The sequence below is a fragment of the Ascaphus truei genome, chromosome 3, assembly GCF_040206685.1.
Source record: "Ascaphus truei isolate aAscTru1 chromosome 3, aAscTru1.hap1, whole genome shotgun sequence".
Classification (NCBI taxonomy): Eukaryota; Metazoa; Chordata; class Amphibia; order Anura; family Ascaphidae; genus Ascaphus; species Ascaphus truei.
In genome coordinates this window covers 302,577,924-302,605,841 of record NC_134485.1, presented here as the reverse complement: position 1 = coordinate 302,605,841, position 27,918 = coordinate 302,577,924, and the positions used below count along the sequence as shown (strand labels likewise).

Genomic DNA, 27,918 nt, shown 5'->3' with positions numbered 1-27,918 from the left:
TGAATCATTCTATAGCAATCAGTGTTTTTCATCTGCAATTTCCTGCTTCTTTTTTAATGTCCTCTCTGCATTTATCATTCATGATATATGTTTGGTCATGTCTGGCAATGACATTGTGGTACTAACATAATTTACAAGCAATCTAGTACTAAATTCCGCTTTTAAAGTGCATTCCCACCTTTTAAAATGTAATTTGCATGCTATATAATGATTAGCCAATAGGATGATAGCATTGTGGGTTGCTTAGCAACCTAGGGTATGTACTGTACATCCTTACTATGGACCAATCAATTATCCTGATGAAGTCACATTGTTTAAAAATGCGTAGTGTGTCACGGTCGCCATACCATCTGATGCGGACGTCGCCCTCTTGGAATAGACACACATGCAGTGGTTGAACTATTCAATCAGTTTGGCGGCAAATACCGGCGGGGTCCGTGGGTCCTCTCTCTGTGGATATTCACATCTCCTGGAGGCTCTCTACCGATTCATGCTCTGGTTGGGTAATATTGTTGATGTCCCGCACAATATCCGGCAACCGTTCGTGCAGAGAAATCTTCTCTATATGCGATTTTTTAACTCAACTATTGTGAGTGCAAGTCCTAGAGGCTTTTTTAATTGTTATTAAATTGTTTGTATCAAGTTACGCTATGGAGTCTGTGCTTCTTGTTTTATTATATATATATATATATATATATATATATATATATATATATAATATATATATATATAATATATATACTAGCTGAGAGACCTGGCGTTGCCCGGGATGTAAATGCGTAATAGCGGAGGGGGGGGGAGGGGAGCGAAGGGGGGGGGAAGGGGAGCGAAGGGGGGGGGAGGGGAACGGAAGGGGGGAAGGGGGAGCGGAGGAGGGGGAAGGGAAGGGGGAGCGGAGGGGGGGAAGGGGGAGCGGAGGGGGGAAAGGGGAGTGGGGGGATAGGGGAGTGGGGGGGAAGGGGGAGTGGAGGGGGGAAGGGGGAGTGGAGGGGGGAAAAGGGGAGGGGGGGAGAAGGGGGGGAAAGTGGTGGGGGGGGGGGAAGGGAGGAGGGGAGAAGGGGGGGAAAGTGGTGGGGGGGGGGGGAAGGGAGGAGGGGAAAAGGGGAGTGGGGGGGAAGGGGGAGTGGGGAGAAGGGGGAGTAAAGGGAGTGGGGGGAGGAAAGGGAGTGGGGGGGAAAGGGGAATGGGGGGGGAAGGGGAGTGGGGGGTGGAAGGAGAGTGGGGGGGAAGGAGAGTGGGGGGGAAGGGGAGTGGGGGGGGAAGGGGAGTGGGGGGGGAAAGGGGAGTGGGGGGGGAAAGGGGAGTGGGGGGGAAAGGGGAGTGGGGGGGAAAGGGGAGTGGGGGGGAAAGGGGAGTGGGGGGGGAAGGAGGGGAGGGAAACGGGAGTGGGGGGGGAAGGAGAGTGGGGGGGAAGGGGAGTGGGGGGGGAAAGGGGAGTGGGGGGGAAAGGGGAGTGGGGGGGAAAGGGGAGTGGGGGGGAAAGGGGAGTGGGGGGAAAGGGGAGTGGGGGGAAGGAGGGAGTGGGGGGAAGGAGGGGAGTGGGGGGGGAAACAGGAGTGGGGGGGAAGGAGGGGAGTGGGGGGGGGAGGAGGGGAGTGGGGGGGAGGAGGGGAGTGGGGGGGAGGAGGGGAGAGGGGGGGGGAAAGGAGGGGACTGGGGGTGGGAAAGGGGGGAAAGGGGAGAGGGGGGGGTGGAGAGAAGGGGGCATATGTATTGTCATAATTTATGTATGTTCATGCCCTCTCCCCCCCCGTCCGGGCGTCCCGTTCCCCCGCTGTCTCGGCGGCTGGCCGCTCCCCCTTCTTGTTCCCCGATGGCTCGGGGCTCGCTCTTCGCTTCCCAGTTTCCCGTGACTCGCTCCCCCGTTCCCCGGGGCTCGCTCCCCCGTGACGCGCTCCCCCGTTCCCCGTGACGCACTCCCCCCCCCGCGATCGCTTGGTCCCCTGATGTGTCGGACTGAGGCGCGTGCAGGCGGCGGCGGCAGGAAGCGCGTGCATGTGTGGGCCTGGGGCCTGGCCTGTGTGGGCCTGTGGCGCGAGGCTGAAATAGGTGAGTTACTGGGGCCATCAGTTGAGGCGGGACGCGCAGTGGTGTGACTTACCTGGGCGGACGTGTGTGTGTGTGGTTGGACCTTTGGCCCGTCACTCCGCCTCAGGCCAATGAGAGGTGTGCGGGGGCGGGCGGGCGGCCCAAGGGACCAATGAGATTGCCGCTAGGGACAGGGAACACAACTGGGAAACATACATACATACAATGCTTTCAGAAATATATAGTAAGATATACACACACACACATACACACACACTTAGTTAAGTTAAGATGGGTAAAAAAAGTGACAAAACCCTCTACAGCAAAGCATATAGCAAATGGAAATATTACTGTATGCTCATTTCCATGTCTTAGACAGGTCTGCAACCCCGCCTTTCACCATAGCCAGTAAACCCACCCACAGACAGCCGTTTAAACCTTAATGGGTCTCATCAGTGTGGGGTTGGTTATACTGGCTATGCAAAAATGAGGCAAGGATAGGTTTTACCATGCATCTTAACCCTGGCTGTGCTCAAAGCTGTGACCATGCAGAAAGCGTAAACCTACAGGGAACCATGTTAATGGTTTTGAAGCAAAAAGTGGCATGTCATTTCCCAGAATCCCTTGCTGCAGTGGAAGTGATGTGTGCTGAGTGATAATGGTGAAAGGCTGGGTTGCAGACCTATCTAAGACATGCAAATGAGCATACAGTAATATTTCCATTTGCTACTGTATATGCTTTGCTGTGGAAGGTTTTGACACTTTTTTTATCCACCTTAACTTAACTAGATTGGTCATCACTCGAGTCTAGGCGCAAAGTTCACCTTTCCTGTCTTCAAGGAGATGTGGTATGTGTGGTGCTCAGAATCAGACCGGTAACTTCTGTAACATAATTGAAATTGAGACCATAGGCTTGGTGGTCTGGCGACGACGGAGTGCCCCTCAATAAAGCAATAATGCGTAATAACTGTAGGGGAAGTGACAAGTGGAGTCAGTTGGGACAGCCACTGTGATGTACACAATAATCACCCTAACAGTATATAAAGGAAGGAACTATGTCCATTGAATAGCAGGGTTTAGATAAGGCACATTGGCACTTTACCTGCGCATCCGGGGGGGCACTCTCAGAATCAGTAGCGTGCAGTCCATCAGATAGGAAGTCCAGGAGGGTAGTTGGTGTAGATAGAGCACAGCTGCAGACGCCCTGCAATGTGAAGCAGGGAAAACAAAACCAGGCCACTCCGCAGTAGTATTATCAAAAAGTGTATTAAGCCAGCAAGCACATACAGGGAACAAAAATAGAACAGATAGAACGCACCTACGCGTTTCGTACAATAGTACTTTATCAAGGTGAAGCAAGAGTAAAATAACAGCCTATTTATACCCACCTTAAACACTTCTAATCAACTGGGTTGCGGCGTCATGCGCCGACAGCTGCAAGCAGTCGCGGCAGAGTGACGCGCATTCACAGGGATCAGGGTGTATCGGGCAGTACACAGGGGCTGCCACGTGACCACGTGACCTCCGTCGCATCATAGGGATGACGTCATCAGCGTGCGGCTGTCCTTTCCTGTCTTGCCTTCAAATTCTTTATGGGCAAGCTACCCAGCTACCTGAACAAGCTCCCCACCCCTACCACATGCAGCACCTATCACCTGAGATCAGACTCCAAAAGACTGTTCACGGTCCCAAGGCTCAACAAAGTATCTGGACGTTCCTCCTTCTCTTACCGTGCACCTCAAAACTGGAACAACCTACCAGAGACTCTCACATCCACCACCAGTTTAAGTTCTTTCAAATCTAAGGCTGTCTCACATTTTAATCTGGTCTGTAACTGTTTCATACGCCCATAATATATATTATCTTTAACTGTGCATGCAATGTATTGTATATAATGTATACCCTGCACATTTATGTAACTGTATTTGTAACCATATGATAACAACTTATGACATACCGCTCACCTCAATTATGAATACCAACTCTATGATATCAGCTGGTGCAAAGGGGATAGGGACGACAGACATACATGTAGAAGGAGACAAAGAATGCTCCTAAAAAGATCCCACTTTAATGCACAGCAAAGCCGAAACTATTCCACAGGTATAGTAACCCACTAGAGTAATGGTAAGGCTATAAGGGTACAATTAAGTAACCGCTCCCAACACTGTGGGAGGACAATTACCACTAAAATGCCCTAGGGCAAAAATAATAAATATTTTATTAATGTACAGAAATAAACGCAGTAACACACGCTCTAAATAACCATAAAAACAATTAAAACATAAATCACGGGTGAAGCAGGTAAGGGGATATTATTGAAGGGTTAATTCCCAAACATTAGTATATGTCCCCTTACCAATAACAAGTGGTAGTGTGAGACACAATGGTAAATGTAAATAATTGGCAATAGATAATACTATGGTCTCAGGGTGTGGTGGAGGTTGCACTAATCAAAGCATGCTGTGATAGATCAGCTCAGTTACAGTGATTGTATATCCCACTGACAGTAGGTGGTAATGCATACAGAGTAGTGGTTGCAGATAAATGTGCCACTGTCCTCTATCGCCGAACCTATATAAGTACTAGGTCACACGATCAATGAATCAATAATTCTTTAGTGCATATTAGACCACAGTATATAGATGAACCGCGGCGTGTGCATCAAAAACCAGACCTGTTATAGGCATAAGCGACCTCTGCTAAGCAATAGCCACTCAACCAACCCCACACAAGCTACCAGGAACAGTCTCACCCGTGACTCCTCCTACACTACGTCAACGTGGTGACGTCATGCCGACGATCGTTTCGCGCATAAGGGACTGACGCTTTCTCAAGGTGGGAGGTATTGGAATGAGCTGCGCTGCCCTCTTATATACCCAAGTGTCGCGCGATCACTTAAAAGTCCCACTGTCATACAATTAGGTATTAACAAGTAGCCAATTGTGTAGTGTAATAAAGGAATGGGAGAAAGTGTAAGGTTGTGTATTTTATCACTCGTGTGTCTTGGATGCAGGTACCTGCATCCCGATCTATGTTGACAGTGATAATGATCACTAATCCGTCTAAAAGTCACATCACACTGGTAGGTATCCCAGCAATTAGCTGGACTTGTGAGCATCAGCAGCTGCCATTAAGCACATAGAAGATTGTGATGCAAGTTGTAGTTGTATATACATAAATAAATCGAGGGGTTATGCCATGTATTGAATACAGGATGGGCAAGAAGGCAAAAGCAATTGTCAGTATACAGTAATGTGAATACATTTATAGGTACCAATAAATCGTTGATCACATATCTCTTCCAAATGTAGAATTCAAAGCAAATAGATATGCACTGTAGTGGGCAGCGGACCATATCCAAGGGCTCATAAATATAACTCTCTCTCTCACCGTAGGTGATAGTCAATATAGGCAGGTAAAGGAATGTGCTAACCTAACCTAACCTTACCTAACCAGCATAGCCAGAGACACAGTCCCAGCGCGCGGGGCTTGTTTGCAGAGACGGAAATCATCCCCCTTCATCCCCACTGTTGCCTCACCATAGAAGTCACGATCGTGATCAGGATCAATAAAGTTTTTATCCATGTAAGTGTATATTACTAATTTTAATTGTCCATAATACACTGTATATCTCAATCTTGGTGCGCTTTTGTGTTTTTCTTTTTCTTGAATGTGCTAACCTAGGCTGTCCGCCCGTGAGGTCAAAACGGACATCTAATGTTAAACTATATACCGGCCCCCTTAGAATAGACCCATTGTGTTGACACTGCTTACGTGCCCATAGAATGGTCCGCTGTACACCAAAGACATCCCACATGAATGAGGTGTATATATTTTATTATGTGTCAGTACACACTAGTGTGGAATCATTTATAGGTACCAGTATTTCATGGGTCACATATCTCTACCAATTGTGGGGTTCAGACTAGACAGACATGTAAAGTGCATTGTAATGAACAGTGGACCATAGCTGAGGGCTGATATACAACTCTCTCACCATAGGTGATAGTCAATATCTGTAGGTATAGGATTGTACTAACCTAGGCTGTCTGCCCGTGAGGTCAGAGCAGACATCTAATATTAAGCTATATACCGGCCCCCTTATATTAGACCCTTTGTGTTGACATAGCTTACGTGCCCATAAAGTGGTCCACTGTACAACAATGACATCCTATATGAATGAAGTGTATAGATACCCCTCATTCAGCCCCATTGGGCTCAGTGTATGGAGTGTATAGATCCACTTACACTCTGTCTGAAGTAGGGCCCTATTCCAATCTCCTTTGCGTTGGCCCTAAGGAATGTGTTCAATCCCAATAAAGGCCAATTGGTCGCTGTTCCCTTGATGTTCATTGATAACATGACGTGCTACCGGTGTGTCTTTGGAATTCCTTATGGATCCTAGGTGTTCAAGGATCCTGGTCTTAAACTGTCTGAAGGTCTTGCCCACATATAGTTTGCCGCATGAACAGATAATTAAATAGATAACTCCTTCAGTTGTACAGTTTATGTAGTCTTTGATCTTAAAGGTAAGTGTCTTAGTGGAGTCCATGAATTCTGTTGTTTTGGGTACATGTTTACATGCTTTGCACCGCCCACAAGCATACGAACCCTTGGGTTTTTGATCTAACCATGTACCGCGTGATTTCGTCTGAAAGTGGCTTCTTACTAGAATGTCCTTCAAGTTTCTACTCCTTCTGCTAGTGAGTTTAGGTGTAATTGATAATGCCTCCTTCAGGTCGCCATCCTCTAAGAGGATGTGCCAATGTTTGTTAAAAATGCGGTAAATCGACCCCCATTGGTCACTAAATGTGCCGATGAACCGTATCGGTTTATAATCGCTGGGAGAATTCTCAGGGATATTATTGGCCAGAAGTTGTTGTCTATGAGACAAGAGGTAACGAGAGGTAACTCTCAATGTATTACTTCCTGGTAAAATATTTTATAAATAATAATAATAAACTAAATGTGTGTGTGTAGAATATATAGGGAGAACACACATAAAAAGGCGTCAATGTATTATCTACCCTCAAACAACTATGTAATCACTACTACTTAATGTATCTAGATAGCACCGTTGACCATGCGCATACAACACAAATTAGTATACAGTGCCCTTAATACATAAATCACATATTGCCCAAGGTCTAAGCTCATAAACTTTATTAAATATATATATATATATATATATATATATATATATATATATATATATATATACACACATACCTACAGGCATACCCCGGTTTAAGGACACTCGCTTTAAATACACTCGCGAGTAAGGACATATCGCCCAATAGGCAAAAGTCAGCTTGCGCACGCGCCTATCAGCACGTCCTGAACAGCAATACCGGCTCCCTACCTGTACCGAAGCTGTGCGCAAGTGGGGAGACTATAGAGCCTGTTACAAATGCGTTATTTACATCAGTAATGCACGTATAGGACGATTGCAGTACAGTACAAGCATCGATAAGTGGAAAAAAGGTAGTGCTTCACTTTAAGTACATTTTCGCTTTACATACATGCTCCGGACCCATTGCGTACATTAATGCGGGGTATGCCTACACACACACACACACACACACACACACACACACACACACACACACACACACACACACACACACACACACACACACACACACACACACACACACACACACACACCATTATATTGTATTCAGCAATGACATTGCATGTCCCACTGTGCTAAGTATGAAAGGTAAAAGTTCTACAATAGAAATAAGGCAAAATGTACATTTTATGTTCTGAAATGCATGTCATTATGTTCCATTTATAGACATCTATAGACTGTAATAATAATAAATCCTGAGTCCTCCTGTGTTTTTGTAGCTTGATGGTGCATTGAGTATTGTTGCATATGAATTCTTTATTCACATAATTCTAACATTACACAGTGAGTTCTATGAGCTCCAACAGTGCGTCTGCATTATCCTTTTCTCAGTAAATTATGCACGGTAAGAAATTATATTAATGGCCTATTTGGGGAGAAAGAAGGAAGGTTGTTTTAAAAAAAATGTTTTAGAAAGAATGCCAGAGGTCCATTTATATTATTGACGGGGTAGAATTGTACTAGTTTGTCATTTATATATTTTTTAATATAACTTAAGGTGAGAAAATGATTATGTATGGGAAATAAAAGAAAGGTTTTTTTTTTTTGTTTCTTTTAATACAGTCAGAGAGATATACTAATATTATAAAATATTATGTAGAGTAAATAGTGCCTGTCCAAACTACATAACAGATTCTGATGGGCCCAAAAGTGCTATAATATTTTTACCATATTGTTTTCACATCTCAGAATGGAATCTACTTATTGTAAATCACTTTTAAACCTGTTGTGTTTGTACGTCAAGTTACTGAGGCACCATTGTAATAAAATTGACTTTATTTGTCCTCCTTTATATAAAAACCTTATCAGCAGAACAAAAGAAGTAAGAGTATCGGTAAAGCTATATTTTGTCACTGGGTAAAGCATATAATATGTTTTTCTAAGATATAACGTTCAATGCAATTTATTTCAGGGTTGAAACATTATCTTATTCAATTCCCAAACCACAAGACTTTAACATCACAAATGTACTGTTTATAATTCTTTCGAGAATCTTTATGCGCTTGAAAGCAGCAAGTTTATTCTTCTGTTGCAAATGTAACATTAGTGTGTGTATATATAATTAAGGATGCCTTTAAAATGAACCATTCATACTCTAACATAGATTGCTATGCTTTGTGCTGCATGTACAGTACTTGGGAGTTTAAAATACTGAAGACACTAGAAATGTAATTTTCTGTACATTTTGCTTTCCTGTACACTGTAGTGGGGCATGTTTTTGTAGGTATCTGGCCATATATTACATACAAGTTATTTGTAATCCAAGGCATAATTAGAATGTAAAGAAGCATTAACATCTAATAAGGAATGTACGGTTACAATCGTTCTACTCAAACCCCCTGTTTATTGGAAGTGGTCCAGCTGTAAGAGAAGCATCTGACTATTTGCTAACCATAAAATTCAGATAAAAAAGGAGCACCCTCCTCTAACACCGGGAAAAGGGCGATGAGCAAGAGTGTGTGGTGATCTTGGGTGAAGTGTTACTACTTTATATTTTGGTCTTATGGAGCTTCACTAGCGTGACCAGATGTCCCGGTTTAGATGGGACAGTCCCGACTTTTCAGGGCCCTGTCCCGGTTTTAGGATACCCCTGGCTCTCCCCCCGACTGGGCATTAACGAAGAGCGCTGGCTGACTGCGCATGCGTGATCGGCACTTCCAGGCTGCTTGTGCGCATGAGCGATCTGCACTTGCCGACTGCGCATATGCAATTGTGCAAGCTCCGATCGCACATGAGCGACTGGCAAATGCCATTCACGCATGTGCAGTCGGCAAGTGCCGATCGCGCATGCTCACGAGCAGCCAGAAAGGGCCGATTGCGGTTTTTGCCAGGACAAATCTGGTCACCCTTCCAAAGTAGCAATGGAAAAGTGATTGTGACTGTATATGTATGGACATCTACTAATAAATAGCAAAAGGAAAAAAAAAATACATACCATGAACATTGTCCTGAAGTTATTCAAATCTGTGAAAAACTCTTCTACAGAAACCTTCTTTGCATCAAGGACATAGTACTCCATCAGACTCTGGTAGAGCTTTTCCATGTGTTCATACATTCTTGACAGCTTCTTAAATTGCTCTCTTGCACAGAGTGCAAAACTGTACATTGTTGTTAAGGTACACAACTGGAAAGTAAATGCTAAAATTAAGAAAGTAAACACATTAGAGGCTCTGGTTGTACAGTACATGACCTCTTATACTCTCACTCTATTCACCTCTTTGCTGTAACAGAAACCTTGCTCTCACAACATGATACTGCCATGGAGGCTTCTGTTTCTATGGTGGTCTCTCTCTCACACTCCACACCCAATGGCCAGAGTGGAAGAGTAGGTCTCCTCAGGCTGCGAATATCAGCTCCGCCTTATGCCTACATCTGCTTCATTCTCTTCCTTTGAGGTTCACGCTGCCCATCTTTTCTATTCTCTAGCTCTACACATGGCAGACATCTACAAACCACCAACCTATACCTATATTCTTGCAAAGGCGATGTGGATGCAATCCGCAATGAGATTCCGTCTGTCCCTTGTCCCTCTTCTCTGATTCTATCAAAACCTTCAACTACTCTAGACTTCTTTTCTCCTGTTAGAGTTGGAAGTTTCTAAGATGATTTTCTCTTCGCCCTCTGACACATGCTGCACGATCCTATCACCTTCCACCTCCCACCTAATCAGAACTTTTCATCTGGCACTTTCCCCTCATCCTTTAAGAATGAGGTGGTCATACCTATTCTCAAAAACAACATAGACCCTATGTGCCTTACTAAATAATGCCCTATATCTCTCCTGTCGTTTGCCTCCAAACTTCTCCTGTATGACCAACTTTCTTAATTTCCATGCCCTCCTGGACATTTGCAATCTGGCTTTTGTACAGTTCACTTAACAGAGACTTTACTCACTATAGTATCCAATGGCCTACATGAAGCAACATTCAAAGGTAACTTTTCCCTAATAATGCTACCCAATCTCTCTGCTGCTTTGATACTGTTGATCACTCTCTTCTTCCTATTCTAAGCTCTCTTAGTATCCGCAACAAAGCTTCATCCTGGTTCTCATCATACATCTTCCATTTTATGTCTCTATTGCTAACATGTCTTCGTCTTCTGTAAATCTGTCTGTTGGTGTATCTCAATGCTCTATTCTTGGACATCTCCCCACTCTACACAATATCACTTGGTAACCTCATCAACTATTTTGGCTTCAGGTAAAATCTCTATGCAGATACATCTATCCAGCCCAACCCTCACTCCTGCAATTCAGTCCCAAGTATCGGATTGCCTCCCGGCAATATTATTGTGGATGGTGCTCCGCCGTCTTAAACTCAATATGTATAAAATGGAGCTCCTCATATTTCCCCCTAAATCTGGCCTAATATCTCCATTTTCCATCAAAGTAAACGGTACTACCATCTATCCTGTTCCAAAGCAGGTTGCCTAGGAGTGACATTTGACTACTTCCTTTCCTTCTCCATTCACATATGCGACATGGCTAAAATTTGTCTGGACAGTACAGGTCTCAAGTAGAATAGTAATGATTTATCAACTACACTTATCGTTATTAGACAATTCAAATTTCAATCATACGTTACTCTTAAGAGCTACTCTCTAACACCTCATCTTCCGAAAAGGGACAAAAAGAACAAAGGGAGTATGAACCCCAAATAAGTTCACCAAATCACTGAATTATTATTATTATTTATTTTTTTAGACATCTAACAAGTAAAAAAATATTTACCAAAAAATAAGCACCAAAAGATGAGGACCTATTAGCATAATGTGTAAACAAAAATAAGTGGGGAGCTTCAAAGATTTTAATTGATTTATTATTGTAACATTATTGTTAAAGGGAAAAATCTAGACTAAACTACTATTAGCACTTCCCAAAGAAAAGAAAACAAATAATTAAAAGCTATTTTGTAGATGGGGGTTTAAGCACACATGTGAGAGATTACCCAGGTTAACGAGAGTTAACACAGCATCCTGCGTTTTTCTGCGTAACCAGTGTTTTCAATAGCACTACTTTTAAATAACTCATCGGGGACAATGCAATGCATATCTTTAACAGATGCAATAACGTCTGCTACATCTGTACTAGAGACTGATCATTGTATCAGTATTCACTACAGTGTGCTGGTAAACTAAAATGCATAAACTTCTGCAAAGACAAACAGATAGAAACACAAAGCAAGAGCATTTCTTTCAATCCTACAAATATCTGAAAGCAATTACAATCTATGCAAATAAATCCCTGATGCAAAAAAAAAAAATGTTCCTAAGTGGCTGAAGCAAATTCATTCCTCTTATAGAGAAACAAAGTTGGTAATAATGCATCTTAGTACATCAAAGTCTCATGTGGTCATATACTTTACATACAATTCCTCTTAGAATGTACAACAGTATCAAACTTTTAATAAGGAGAAATTGGCATGTGAAAGTAAGCAAATGTTCACATAATAGATGAAGCAAGAAATTCTTGTCAAATGTCAAAACTATAGGAAGTAAATATAATGTGTTTTTAAGTACGTCAAACAGTTATATCCACTCAACCCTGCAAGATAATAAGGTGTTCATTTGGAAATGTACTTTTCAAAAGAGAAAGTTAGTAATTGTTTCTATAGCCCATTGGGGATTACGCACTAAACTGCATAAATCCTGACCGTCAATGGGAGTTTCAGTAAGATAGTTCCCAGATACTGTAGTTATTATGGCAGTTTAGTAAATAATACAATTAGCAATTGTTCAATTAATACAAAGAACAGAATCCCAGTTGTTAGCACTCAAAACCCTGTAATCTATCTTAAGTATGCTATACATGTGTAAAGCTTCTTACCCCAGCCAACAGAATAGGGCCACATCAAAGTGTCCCTGTCTCTAGAGTGGTGCAGGTGATGCTCAGCGGTTCTTTTATCTTAATTCTCAGGGTGCTGGTATTCGTGCAGGACTGGCAAGCAATAATTAGACAGGACTGGCAAGCAACTGGGATTCTGCACTTGTTAACTGTACTCTCTATATCATCCCAGATAAGCACCGCCGTGTGATTATTCAAGGACTGAGCGAGGGTCTCACTCGTGTAGTGAATAGCTCCAATTATGTTCTATCTCTTGATAGGCACCTAACTGCAGATCAGTGGCAATGTTAAATTAAAAATCTAATTAATTATTCCAATTTTGTAATCCAATAATTTCTTGAAAGGCACACAATACAATGAATGATAAATAAAGCATGAGAGCAGCAGAAGAGCTTTGCATGCACGCTCTGTAAGCAGAGCGGGGGTGCACGCATGCGCTGGTGCCAGAGCGGAGGTCTGAGAGATGACAGGCAAGGAGGGAACACGTCGCAAAGGACGTGTTCCCCGATTCCTTACACAGTATGAGCTACAATCATTTAGGTTTCTGAGAGGATCCTATCAAATAAAATAAAAAGTTTCATATACTGTACCAAGCAATTTACCTAAAATGCACACAACTCAATAGTTGTAAACTGAAGTACCAATTAGTTATGTTTTTAACTCCTAAAAACTGGACATCATATATTTTCTTTACAAAGAAGCCAAATATTTGTACATTTCTTTAAAATGACGTCACTTTATGTGTGGAGTAGGAAGTAAACGTGCAAAGCACGAGATAGAATACAAAATTGGACGAACATAAAGTCAATCTGATGCCGAATTAAGAGCAACAACCACAATCATTCAGTTAAAAGACCCTCACATAATTACAGTTGCTGACTTCTGATGCCCAAGGCTGTTGTCATCTAATCACCAACAGAGAAAATATTATTTAGTGAAGACTGCATGCTTTGTATCACGTACGCAGTATGCCAACTTTTAGAGGGAGACATTTTATTTGCAACCGAGTAGGTACTGTTTTTATGGAGAATACCATTTCAAAAGTTTATGTAATGCATACAGCACTGTTAAAGTATATTATAAGTAAAGGTTTACACACCTACAGTATTGTCCCTTTCAAACACATTTATTGATGACTATTACTCAAAGTTCTGCCAAATTAGCTAATGAGCCTTGAAAACCATTAAAGAGCTTGTTAGTCACTGTATTTGATCAAATGTTAATTGCCCACTTGTCAATTATTAGAGACCTGGGTATTCATATAAAACCTAATAAATCACAGTTAGTTTTAATTTAATTTACAAAAATACATTATATTTTGCATTCATTTCTAATGCAGCAATATTGAAACCATTAAAAAAAAAAAACCTCAGGCCTCTAATTACTGTTCAATTATGATACAGTAATAATGAGAAAAAGAAAGATATACTAACATAATTTTTCTAAGAAACAATCCCTTCTCGTTATTGCAACTCAAATACATTATTTACACAGTTGGACATATAATGAATAAACTTCATTATTAAGACTTTCATGTACAGTACATTTTAAACCCACAAAAATAATTTTACATTTTATAAAGAGTACAGTGGATGCATTGTATGTTGAAAACGTCAACACTAAATACTCTGTTAAGATTATTTGCTGCATGCTGTAGGTTTGGACTATGAGACTTTAAAGCCTTTATTTTAAATAACTGATTAGGGCATGATGCCAAAACTTGGTAAACATAAAAAATAGAATATTAAATGCAAGAAATAGCATGAACAAATATTCCTTGCAAGAAAAGCATTACAGAAACATTCTGGTATCCTGCTGTCTTCACTTGCAGCACAGACCTACAGTTTAAGTATTAAAACTACACAGGTCACACACTTCTTTATCGACAACATTTTAGATGGACAGGATATATTCTTTTGATTTGTCCAACCTATAGTTAAGATTAATTCCGGTTATTAAATTAAAAACACTAAGTACAGAAAACCTATACATTTACTTCATAATCATTAATGTCACCCTACTTTCCAACAGGGACGGACATGCTCCAGTTTAAGACTACATCCAAAGGAAATACTGTAGCAACAAATGTCTTTACTCTGATGCCTTTGAAGTAAAATGTGCGGTACTGTCATTAAGTTTGTGAGTCCAATCTTAAATTATAAAAGGTTCAACAGGATTCCACACTTATAAAAATTTGGAGAAGTCCATCAACATTGTAGCCAAGCTCCCCCCCCACCCCCCCAACCTAATGTGCTTCCCCACCACGGAGGCACTACCTTTGATGGATGTTCACTGTTTGTGGCTCAGTGCAATGGCTGCATACGAGTATAGATACAAACATCAGAACAGCTTACTGGTATCTGGCTCTTCAGCCTTACTAATCTGAAGTGGTCTACAATCAGTTAAAAATTATTCACTGAATGAGAAAAAGAGTGCTAGGATATGTCTGGACCATCTTCAAAGAAAAAATCAAGCAGAAACCGTCTCATCCTGATCGTCTTTCAATAATCTGTAAGATTGTAATGGTACCATTTACTTGTCATACTATTTGCGTTATGCTACAGTATGTTACTGACATCTATGCTGATACAAATACTGATGCTTTTATGTAACACCTTTATCTCAAGATTACTCATTATTATTACTCAATTATTGCTATTCATTTTCATTTCTTTGGAAGGATGAAAAGGCTGCTATAATGATGTTATGGTTTTCCAAGACAGCAGCATTATGTCTCCGGCATGCACTACAAAGGGGTGTGAATGACAGCTTTCATGTGCTATTTGCATCTGATTTTTTACTACAACTGAGTAAAAGCATATGAGTTACATTCTCCTGTGCAGGCATCTATCTCTTCTTTGTCCCTGTTCTTTGAGTATAAACAAAAGAACACATAATAAAAAGTATCATCTACCATGACAAATCCTCTTTTCCTGAGGTAGGATAAACGCTTACAATTACATCAAAATGCAATTAAAAAAAAAATGATATCAGTTAAAGTCTTAATGAGTTTTGTACTTACAGTAAGATGTGTGGAATTTTGCAGGTTATTTTTTTTTTTTCCATAAACATTTTTTATTGTTTTACTGTAGTTTCATATTTGTTTAACAGTTGCTTGGAGGGATATATGACATTACAATACATCGTTGTTCACATAGTAGAGTATTTTTGTTATAAACACTTGTATAGTTTACATTACCCGTCTATTAATAAGAGCTTAGTCCATAGATGGTACAGTAGAACATTCACACTTTACATGACCTTCAAGTGTTTAGCTCAAACTTTATAATAACTTGATAACCAGTGTAATAACTCACAGCACATAACAATATGGAAAAAGTGTACATGGGGATAATAGTAAATTAGTCAAAATTCTCTATAAGACCATGTAGGAGAAAACCAGAAGCTACTCCTCCCTGCCCAAACAAATTCTGTCAGTCAATAATATTAGGTTATTTCACCATGATTTTTTCCCCGTTCCATCAAAGAGTTATGTTCAAAATATTTGTATATACTGTAAAAGTCTTAGGTTTCACTAAAAGCAATGTTTCAATATATGATTCCTAGCTTTTGAAGAATGCAGTCCTTGCATTCTCTTTGTCTTGAAATGCATTTAACCAGTCCATTCTAAACATAAAATACATCTTATTCTGCCAGTATTTAAAATGAGGGATTACATCCTGTATCCAATAATATAAACTTGTTTTCATGGCAGCAAAAAGGCTATTTCCACTATTTTGGGAGGGTTTACATTTTCATCGATCACATTTGTGCAGATTCCGAGAAAAGATGCCATGGGATTTGCTCATTCTCCAGACAACATCCATATTATTCCTGAAGGTTTGCATTCTTGGACAACACCATCAATGATGCATAATATTGGCCTCTATTTGATTGCATTTTAGACATTTACTTGAGTTACCAAGCCCCATTTTTAACTTGGTGAAAGGAGAGATGCAAATATCTATATATATAAGACTGAAATAATGTTTGGCCTGCGGGCCAGGCAGGGAGGAGCCAGGCAGGGAGAAGAGACACACACGCACACTCACAGCCTTCTCACACCGTGACCGCGTGCACCTCTGACCATCACAGCACACCGTGAGCAGCCTCCTCCGCTCACACCCGCCACCCTCTGTCAGCAGCGTCTCACCTCCCCACCCACCGCCGACACAGCTCCTCGTGGGGGGGGGGGAACCGCCGCCGCCGACAGCCGCCTCTGCCCCACCACCCCCCACCCTCTCGCAGCAGTGCTTCACCTCCTCCCCACCGGTGCCGACACAGCTCCGCGCATGTACCGCCGCCGCCGCCAGCCGCCCCACCACACCGTCTCTCAGCAGAGCCTCAACTCCCCACCTGTTGCCGACACAGCTCTGCGCGGGGGGGGTAACCGCCACCTCCGACAGCCGCCTCTGCCCCAACACCTATCACCCTCTCTCAGCAGCGCCTCACCTCCTCCCCACCCGCTGCCGACACAATCCTCTCAGGGGGGGGGGGAAGGACAACACCACTGCAGGCGCCTCTACCCCACCACCCCCACCCTCTCTCAGCAGCGCCTCACCTGTCCACCCGCCGCCGCCGACACTAGCGCGCCACCGCCAGTCAGCAGGGGGGGAGGAGTCAGGAAAGAGGGGGGGAGAGGGAGTCAGGCAAGGGGGGGAGAGGGAGTCAGGAGGGAGAGTTAGTCAGGAGAGAGGGGGGGGAGTCAGGAGAGAGAGGGGGGGTAAGCCCACACATAAATACATACTGACTGATACACACACTGACTGACTAACTCACACTGACTGACTGACACACACTGACTGACTGACACGCACTGACTGACTGACACGCACTGACGGACTGACACGCACTGACTGACTGACACGCACTGACTGACTGACACGCACTGACTGACTGACACGCACTGACTGACTGACACGCACTGACTGACTGACACGCACTGACTGACTGACACGCACTGACTGACTGACACGCACCGACTGACTGACACGCACCGACTGACTGACACGCACCGACTGACTGACACGCACTGACTGACTGACACGCACTGACTGACTGACACGCACACACACACACACACACACACACACACACACACACACACACACACACTGACTGAAACACACACACACACACACACACACACACACTGACTGACACACACACTGACTGACTGACTGACACACACACTGACTGACTGACTGACACACACACACTGACTGACACACACACACTGACTGACTGACACACACACTGACTGACTGACACACACACACACTGACTGACTGACACACACACACACACACACACACACACACACTGACTGACACACACACACACACACACACACACACACACACACACACACACACACACTGACTGACACACACACACACACTGACTGACTGACACACACACCGACTGACTGACTGACACACACACACTGACTGACTGACACACACACACTGACTGACTGACTGACACACAAACACACACTGACTGACACACACACTGACTGACACACACACTGATTGACTGACAACCACACACACACACTGACACACACACACACACACACTGACTGACTGAAACACACACACACACACACACACACACACACACACACACACACACACACACACACACACTAACTGACACACACACTGACTGACTGACACACACACACACACACACACACACACACACACACACACACACTGACTGACACACACACACTGACTGACTGACACACACACACTGACACACACACTGACTGACTGACACACACACTGACTGACTGACACACACACACACTGACTGACTGACACACACACTGACTGACACACACACACACACACACTGACTGACTGACACACACACACACACTGACTGACACACACACACACACACACACACACACTGACTGACACACACACCGACTGACTGACTGACACACACACACTGACTGACTGACTCACACACACTGACACACACACACTGACTGACTGACTGACACTCACAAACACACACTGACTGACACACACACTGATTGACTGACAACCACACACACACACTGACTGACTGACACACACACACACTGACTGACTGAAACACACACACACACACACACTGACTCACACACACACACACTGACTGACTGACACACACACACACACACACACACACACACACACACTGACTGACTGACACACACACACTGACTGACTGACACACACACACTGACTGACGGACTGGCACACACACACACTGACTGACGGACTGACACACACACACTGACTGACGGACTGACACACACACTGACTGACTGACTGACACACACACTGACTGACTGACACACACTGATTGACTGACACACACACACACACACACACACACACTGACTGACGGACTGACACACACACACACACACACACACTAACTGACGGACTGACACACACACACTGACTGACGGACTGACACACACACACACTGACTGATGGACTGACACACACACACTGACTGACTGACTGACACACACACTGACTGACTGACACACACACTGACTGACTCACACACACACACACACACTGACTGACGGACTGACACACACACATTGACTGACGGACTGACACACACACACTGACTGACGGACTGACACACACACACTGACTGACGGACTGACACACACACTGACTGATGGACTGACACACACACTGACTGACACACACACACACACACACACACACACACACACACACACTGACTGACACACACACTGACTGACTGACACACACACACACACACACACTGACTGACTGACACACACACACACTGACTGACTGACACACACACACTGACTGACTGACACACACACACACTGACTGACTGACACACACACACACACACACACTGACTGACTGACACACACACTGACTGACACACACACACACTGACTGACTGACACACACACACACTGACTGACGGACTGACACACACACTGACTGACGGACTGACACACACACTGACTGACTGACACACACACTGACTGACTGACACACACACTGACTGACTGACACACACTGATTGACTGACACACACACTGACTGACTGACACACACACACACACTGACTGACAAACACACACACACACTGACTGACTGACACACACACACACTGACTGACTGACACACACACACACACACTGACTGACTGACACACACACACTGACTGACACACACACACACTGACTGACTGACACACACACACACACACACACTGACTGACTGACACACACACACACACTGACTGACTGACACACACACACACTGACTGACGGACTGACACACATACTGACTGATTGACACACACACTGACTGACACACACACTGACTGACTGACACACACACACACACACACACACACACACACACACACACACACACACACTGACTGACGGACTGACACACACACACACACACACACACACACACACACACACACACACACACACACTAACTGACGGACTGACACACACACACTGACTGATGGACTGACACACACACTGACTGATTGACACACACACACACACTGACTGACACACACACTGACTGACTGACACACACACTGACTGACTGACACACACACTGACTGACTGACACACACACACACTGACTGACTGACACACACACACACTGACTGACTGACACACACACACTGACTGTCTGACACACACACACACACTGACTGACTGACTGACACACACACACACACACACACACACACACACACACACACACACACACACACACACACACTGACACACACACACTGACTGACGGACTGACACACACACACACACACACACACACACACACACACACACACACACACACACACACTGAAACACACACACACACACACTGACTGACACACACACTGACTGACTGACACACACACACTGACTGACTGACACACACACACACAGTGACTGACACACACACACACACTGACTGACTGACACACACACACTGACTGACTGACTGACACACACACACACACTGACTGACTGACTGACACACACACACACACTGACTGACTGACTGACACACACTGACTGACACACACACACACACACACACACACACACACACACACACACACACACACTGACTGACTGACACACACACACACACACACTGACTGACAGACACACACTGACTGACTGACACACACTGTCTGACTGACAGACACACACTGTCTGACTGACAGACACACACTGACTGACTGATAGACACACACTGACTGACTGACAGACACACACTGACTGACTGACAGACACACACTGCATGACTGACAGACACACACTGCATGACTGACAGACACACACTGACTGACTGACACACACACACACACTGACTGACTGACACACACTGACTGACTGACACACACTGACTGCCTGTGGAAGGGAGTTGAGTTGGGAGGGGGAGCGGGAACATTACATCCCGGGCAACACCGGATATATCAGCTAGTGGTTTATAAGTTTGCATAACACTTTGTGAAAAGATGAGGGGGAGGCTTTTAAGGGGGAGAGAACAGAGAGGAAGGGGGGAGAACAGAGAGTGAGGGGGGGAGAACAGGGAGGGGGGGAGAACAGAGAGGGAGGTAGGGGGGGAGAACAGAGAGGGAGAGAGGGGGGGAGAACAGAGAGGGAGGGAAGGGGGAGAACAGAGGGAGGGAAGGGGGAGAACAGAGAGGGAGGGAGGGGGAGAACAGAGAGGGAGGGAGGGGGAGAACAGAGAGGGAGAGAGGGGGGGAGAACAGAGAGGGAGGGAAGGGGGAGAACAGAGGGAGGGAAGGGGGAGAACAGAGAGGGAGGGAGGGGGAGAACAGAGAGGGAGGGAGGGGGAGAACAGAGAGGGAGGAGGGGGAGAACAGAGAGGGTGGGAGGGGGAGAACAGATGGGGGAGGGGGAGATCAGAGAGGGAGGGAGGGGGAGAACAGAGAGGGAGGGAGGGGGAGAACAGAGAGGGAGGGAGGGGGAGAACAGAGGGAGGGGAGTGAACAGAGAGGGAGGGAGGAGATCAGAGAGGGGGAGGGGGGAAGAACAGAGAGGGAAGGAGGGAGAGAATAGAGAGGGGGAGGGAGAAAGAGAGACAGAGAGAGAGACAGAGACACAGAGAAAGAGACAGAGAGACAGAGAGAGAGACAGAAAGAGAGAGACAGAGAGAAAGATATCAGGAAAGAGATGGGGAGATTAGCACAGAGAGAACGAGAGAGTGAGAGAGATCAGTCTATCTAGTTCCCCAAACGGTAGATGAATAGATTTATAACTGTGTGCTTTTACATTGCATCTAGATTGTTGCCAGTATTTACACGTGTTTAAGAGTAAGGGGTTTATTTTGCAATGTTTGGGTATTTTAGGAATTGTCATGTGAATAAGTATTGAAAGTTTATTTCTCTTGCCAATTGTTGGTCGTAATATAAATTTGAAAAAAGTATTTACTGTAGATCTAGAAACCAATCTCAAGGAAATCTTAAAAGGCTTGCAAAGTTATACAGTACAGCCTAGTTTTCTTTACATGAATTCTCTTTTTTACCCCATTCCACATGAATTTCTGAAATACCTTATTTAACTATTTAAGATCATGCGATTTAAAATATAATAGTAGCATTAAAATTTGACAGTAGTCTAGCGAAAGCAACCATTTCAATCAGATTGTATTTGCCTATTTAACACATTGGCAATCCATTTCAGGACGCCAAGTCAGTATGATTTTTTTTCCATGGCAGGGGAGAAATTGGCACCTTACTGTACATATTATCTATATTTTTGGTAAAATTGACAACCAGATACTTTATGTAGTTTCAGTTGAACAACTTTCAGAGTTCCAGTTAAATGGGCAGTTTTCCTCTAACAAGGGGTGTTTTGATTAGCTGACCATTTTTCTGATTTAATCAAACGTATCCGAAATCCTGAGACATCCCTGAATTCTTTAATCGTATTTATATTTGTTGGCACAGGAGATACCGGATTCGCTATGAATAAAAGTAAGTCAAATGCAGAGATCTTTATCTCTGAGGAACAGACCATAATACCCATGGCAAAGTATTGGGAATTTAAACTGTTTGTGGTAATGAAAGTACGGAGAGATTTCCACGTGGTTTGAATGAACTTTATATTTTTCTTCAAAATCTTGAATGTTTCAAGTTTTCAAGAGATGTGGCCAATAAATGTTATAAAATGCCTTTTTTGCATCTCAATTGTTGATTATATAAGAGTTGGACAGGTTATTTTGAGAGACCAAGATAGCCACCAAAGTGGCTCGAATGTTTGTTATGGAATGTCTGTTCTTTGTAAACCCAGTTTGTTCCTTGGATATTAGATCTGGCATCAGGGACGCTAGTCTGTTAGCTATAATTTTTGCTAAGATTTTAAACTCAACATTTAAAAGAGATATTGGTAAATAAGAACCGGCTAATTTTGGATTATTTCCAGTTTTAGGGATTATTATGATGAGTGCTAGATTAAAATCAAAAGGAATATTATCTGAATCCAGAATATGGTTATAAAGTTTGTTAATGTTGGGAGAGAAATCTTCCTGTAGAATTGTATAGTATTCCTAGCTGGGCCAGGGGATTTGATTTTTTTTTTTATATGTTGATGACTTCGTCTATTTCTTGATTAAAAATGGGTTTATTGAATACATTTTTCCCTTTAACAGATATAAACGATTAGATTGCTTTAGGAAAGTGTCCCCTTTAATTGTATTGTCTGCATTTGCCATATAGAGAGATTTACAGAATTCCTGAAAGAGGTCAGGTCAATTACACTTTCACGAGACGGAAGAAATTCCGGCGCTACTGCGCATGACAGACTCCACAGGTTCCCGGATGGATTCAACAAACTTTATTGGCAATGACAACACACTGGGGCTACACCACGATCTCCTCCTCTACGCGTTTCACCCTCTTACTAGGGGGTGAAACGTGTAGAGGAGGAGATCGTGGTGTAGCCCCAGTGTGTTGTCGTTGCCAATAAAGTTTGTTGAATCCATCCGGGAACCTGTGGAGTCTGTCATGCGCAGTAGCGCCGGAATTTCTTCCTTCTCTTGTATCTACATCGATGGCTGCACGCAGGAGCGGTTTATAGAGAGGAGCGGGACCCAGACCAGGAGCTGAGTTTTAGGTAAGGGTCATTGCCATGCTCAGATACTCCGGTCACTCTCGTGGCCCGTTATAGCTCCCTCTAATAGCCCCCCATGACGATATTGACACCTTAGGTGTTTTCTGCTATTAACCTAAGCGCATGACATATTTTCTTGCAATTACACTTTCACCACTGTGGTTACAGATAATTGGTATAGCGTTATGCCTTCTTTTGCCTATATATATGTTGACTAGGCATTTACCGGGTTTTTTACCCTCCCTAAAAAAGTATTATTTATAAGTTTGCGTATATTTGAGGCCTGTTTTGTAATATAGTTTCATAAGCTTGTTTCATTTCATAGCATGTCTTTATTAGCTCGAGTAGCTTTAGGTAAGTAAATTTGGTGTGTAATTTTTCTTTTTGTTTGGCAAATCACGAGAAACCTCTTCAACCAACTTGATATGCTTCCAAAAACAATTGGATTATGTAGGTGGACTGTGTTTTCTATAGCGTAATTGTACCAGGCATACCGTAGGTAAGATTTGAAGTCAACTAAATTATATAGTTGTGTGATAAAGAAAGTATACCCTCTTTGAGTTCTATGGGTTTACATATCAGGACATAACAACAATCAACTGTTCCTTAGCAGGTCTTAAAATTAGGTAAATACAACCTCAGATGAAAAACAACACATGACATATTACACCGTGTCATGATTTTTTCAACAAAAATAAATCCAACATGGAGAATCTATGTGTGAAAAACTAAGTACACACTTACTGCTTACATAGCAATTAAGATGCTACTGTAAGTAGCAGACAGGTGCTGCTAATCAAATGCCCTTGATTAATTGATCATCAGCAAGTGTCACCACCTCCATAAAAGCCAAAGTTTTAGCAGTTTGCTGGTCTGGATCATTCAGATGTGTGTTAACACAATGCCAAGGAGGAAAGACATCAGCAATGATCTTAGAGAAGCAATTGTTGCTGCCCATCAATCTGGGAAGGGTTATAAGGCCATTTCCAAACAATTTAAAGTCCATCATTCTACAGTGAGAAAGATTATTCAAAGTGGAAAACATTCAAGACAATTGCCAATCTTCCCAGGAGTTTGACGTCCCAGCAAATTCACCCCAAGGCCAGACCGTGCAATGCTCAGAGAAATTGCAAAAACCCAAGAGTTACATCTCAGAATCTACAGGCCTCAGTTAGCATGTTAAATGTTAAAGTTCATGACAGTACAATTAGAAAAAGACTGAACAAGTATGGTTTGTTTGGAAGGGTTGCCAGGAGAAAGCCTCGTCACTCTAAAAAGAACATGGCAGCATGGCTTAGGTTTGCAAAGTTGCATCTGAACAAACCACAAGACTTCTGGAACAATGTCCTTTGGACAGACGAGACCAAAGTGGCCATGTTTGGCCATAATGCACAGCGCCACATTTGGCGAAAACCAAACAGCATATCAGCACAAACACTCTCATACCAACTGTCAAGCACGGTGGTGAAAAGGTGATGATTTGGGCTTGTTTTGCAGCCACAAGACCTGGGAGCCTTGCAGTCATTGAGTCGACCATGAACTCCTCTGTATACCAAAGTATTCTAGAATCAAATGTGAGGCCATCTATCCGACAGCTAAAGCTTGACCGAAATTGGGTCATGCAACCGGACAATGATCCCAAGCACACCAGCAAATCTACAACAGAATGGCTGAAAAAGAAAATAATCAAAACATATTGTTGCAATGGCCCAGTCATAGTCCAGACCTCAACCTGATTGAAATGCTGTGGCGGGACCTTAAGAGAGCTGTGCATAAACAAATGCCCACAAACCTCCATGAACTGAAGCAACATTGTAAAGAAGATTGGGCCAAAATTCCTCCACAACAATGTGAGAGACTGATAAAGTCATACAGAAAACGATCCCTTCAAGTTATTGCTGCTAAAGGTGGTTCTACAAGCTATTGAATCATAAGATATACTTTGTTTTTCACACATGGCTTCTCCATTTTGGCTTTATTTTTGTTAAATAAATCATGTGTAATATGTCATGTGTTGTTGTTCATCTGAAGTTGTATTTACCTAATTTTATGACCTGCTAAGGAACAGATTGTTATTATGTCCTGATATGTAAAACCATAGAATTCAAAGAGGGTGTACTTTCTTTTTCACACCACTGTAAATAACTTGGCATTCTCCAGATTTTCCCACTCAATTTGGGAAAGCCCAGATTTTATATCTATCCAAATTGGAGAGTGATCGGTTATCCACATTTTTCCCATGTTGCATTTTTGGTATGAGAGAAGTGGCGGTCAAAAGATAATCTATTCTAGTAAATGTTGAATGAACCCAGAGAAGGTACATTTCCTGACCAGAAGATTTAAAGTTCACTAAGAAACTAAAATGTTGAGGTTTTTTCAGAAATTCGGTAGTCTGTACCTAACCCTGCTGTGGTCTAATTCTAGTGCCACTTCTGTCCAGTATGTCATTATCTATTGCATTAAAGTCTCCACCCATCACCAGAGGGATTCCAAACCAGAGAGTGAGCAGCTGGTAGACAGAGACAAAGAAATCATGGTTATGGTAGTTCGGAGCATACACAATCAATAGAACATGTAGAGACTTAGACACATTTACTGCCTTCGTGGGCGCATGAGGTTGCGGAATGAGGAGCATAGCACGGCCACAACCAAGAAATCAGTAAAATGTCCAGGATTATTAGCCCAGCGGGTGTCCCTGCTTTTGAATGGGACCACTGAGTTAATCCTACCGGGCCAGTCACAACTCTTTAATAGCTGTGCAGAGGAGTCCAAGAAGCTGTCTTTCTCTGTCTCCCGAAGGCTGTGTCCATAGTCCGCACAAAGTCGAGCGCGGCGCAAATAAAAGTCCGTACCTCAATGAGCCAATCCATAGTGCGCGCGACAGAGAGCCAATTTTTTGAAAGACATTTTTTTTTATTTTGTTGCGCTACGGCTGGGTCACATGCGTGGTTGAGCCAATGAGGGTGAACTGCTCATGTGACATCAATACCACTCCATCGTGCACGTCATAGGAATCATACACGCCACGGATCCTTGTCTTACAGGCGTGCGCAACACCATGAACTCCGTCACGTATGCCTACTATATCAAGGCCTTAGAAACTGTTACAGCGATACAATGTTTTATTATTATTATAGACTGTATTGAAGCAGGGGGTCTCTGGAGGTGATCCCCATTCATTTCAGCTGCAGGTATCCCCTACTTCCGGAGATATATAACTCTATACGGGGCGCTTCTGCTGGAGTTTAAAGCTCCAGCGCCACGCGGGCCTAGACGGAGCAGCTGCCGACACCCATCACAGAGGTCTATATCTCCGGAAACAAGGGGTCCCCGGAGTTGAAAGAAATGGGGTTCACATCCAAAGACACCCTGCCTCAATACAGTATATAAAAATAATAAAACATTTGATCGCTAGCTGCTCAGGGAAACACAGAGAGCGAGCTTCTCTCTGGCACTCCTCTGCGCAGCTAGTACAGACTGTCTGGCCCGGAATGATTAACACTGCTTTAAACCTCTCGAGCTGCAAAATGTACTGCTTTTAGATTCTGCAGACTGACACAGATTTCAGCCTGTCTGTCTGCGGCAATGGAGGCAGCACATAACGCTACATCTATAGTTTATCAATTCAAAGACTAAAATAATAAATCTACCACCTAGATCAGTGGTTCCCAACCCCAGTCCTCAAGGACCAGTAACAGTGTAGGTTTTATGAATACCCTGGCTTGAGCACAGGTGGTTCTGTCACAATGATTGGGCCACCTGTGCTAATGAGAGGATTGCCTTAAAACCTGCACTGTTAGTGGTCCTTGAGGACTGGAGTTGGGAACCACTGACCTAGATCAATAACCTTCTCAATCATTGTATATTGCAAATTGCGAATTATTGTGGGAAATAATCACTACAGCCTCTTTTTTTAGCAGTAAAGTGAGCGGCAATGCAACTATCCACCAAATCTTGAGAAAGTGTTGTACGATCAGAATCTCTAAAATTAGTTTCTTGTAGGAAGGCAACTTGTGCTCGTCACAGGAAACCAGGCAATTTACACCCTTTTAATCGGCACCATTCACTGAGCAAAACAAGGTAATTAAATAAATTGAAGTTTATTCGCACAAATTCACTTACACACAATGGAACAGAAAATACAGACGAAAAGACACACTTACTTTGGGACTGGGGTAAAAACCTAGACTTTTCTAGGTGCAGGGAACTCTAAATAAGAGTTTTGCT

General features: G+C 43.4%; 1 protein-coding gene across 8 annotated transcripts in view; it reads right to left on the bottom strand.

Moving 5' to 3' along the window:
• Positions 1–27,918, bottom strand: part of DIAPH3 (diaphanous related formin 3) — a 782,005-nt gene that overhangs the window by 297,675 nt on the left and 456,412 nt on the right. For 7 of the 8 annotated variants that reach the window (XR_012799927.1, XM_075591039.1, XM_075591038.1 and 4 more), the window contains exon 24: positions 9,600–9,765. Coding sequence is in view for 7 of the 8 variants with exons in the window: in XM_075591039.1 (XP_075447154.1) it covers positions 9,600–9,765 (166 nt within the window). In the remaining variant the exon portion in view is untranslated. Of the gene's footprint in view, positions 1–7,844; positions 8,031–9,599; positions 9,766–27,918 lie in introns of those variants that run through there. The other variant, XM_075591045.1, reaches the window with a different exon arrangement.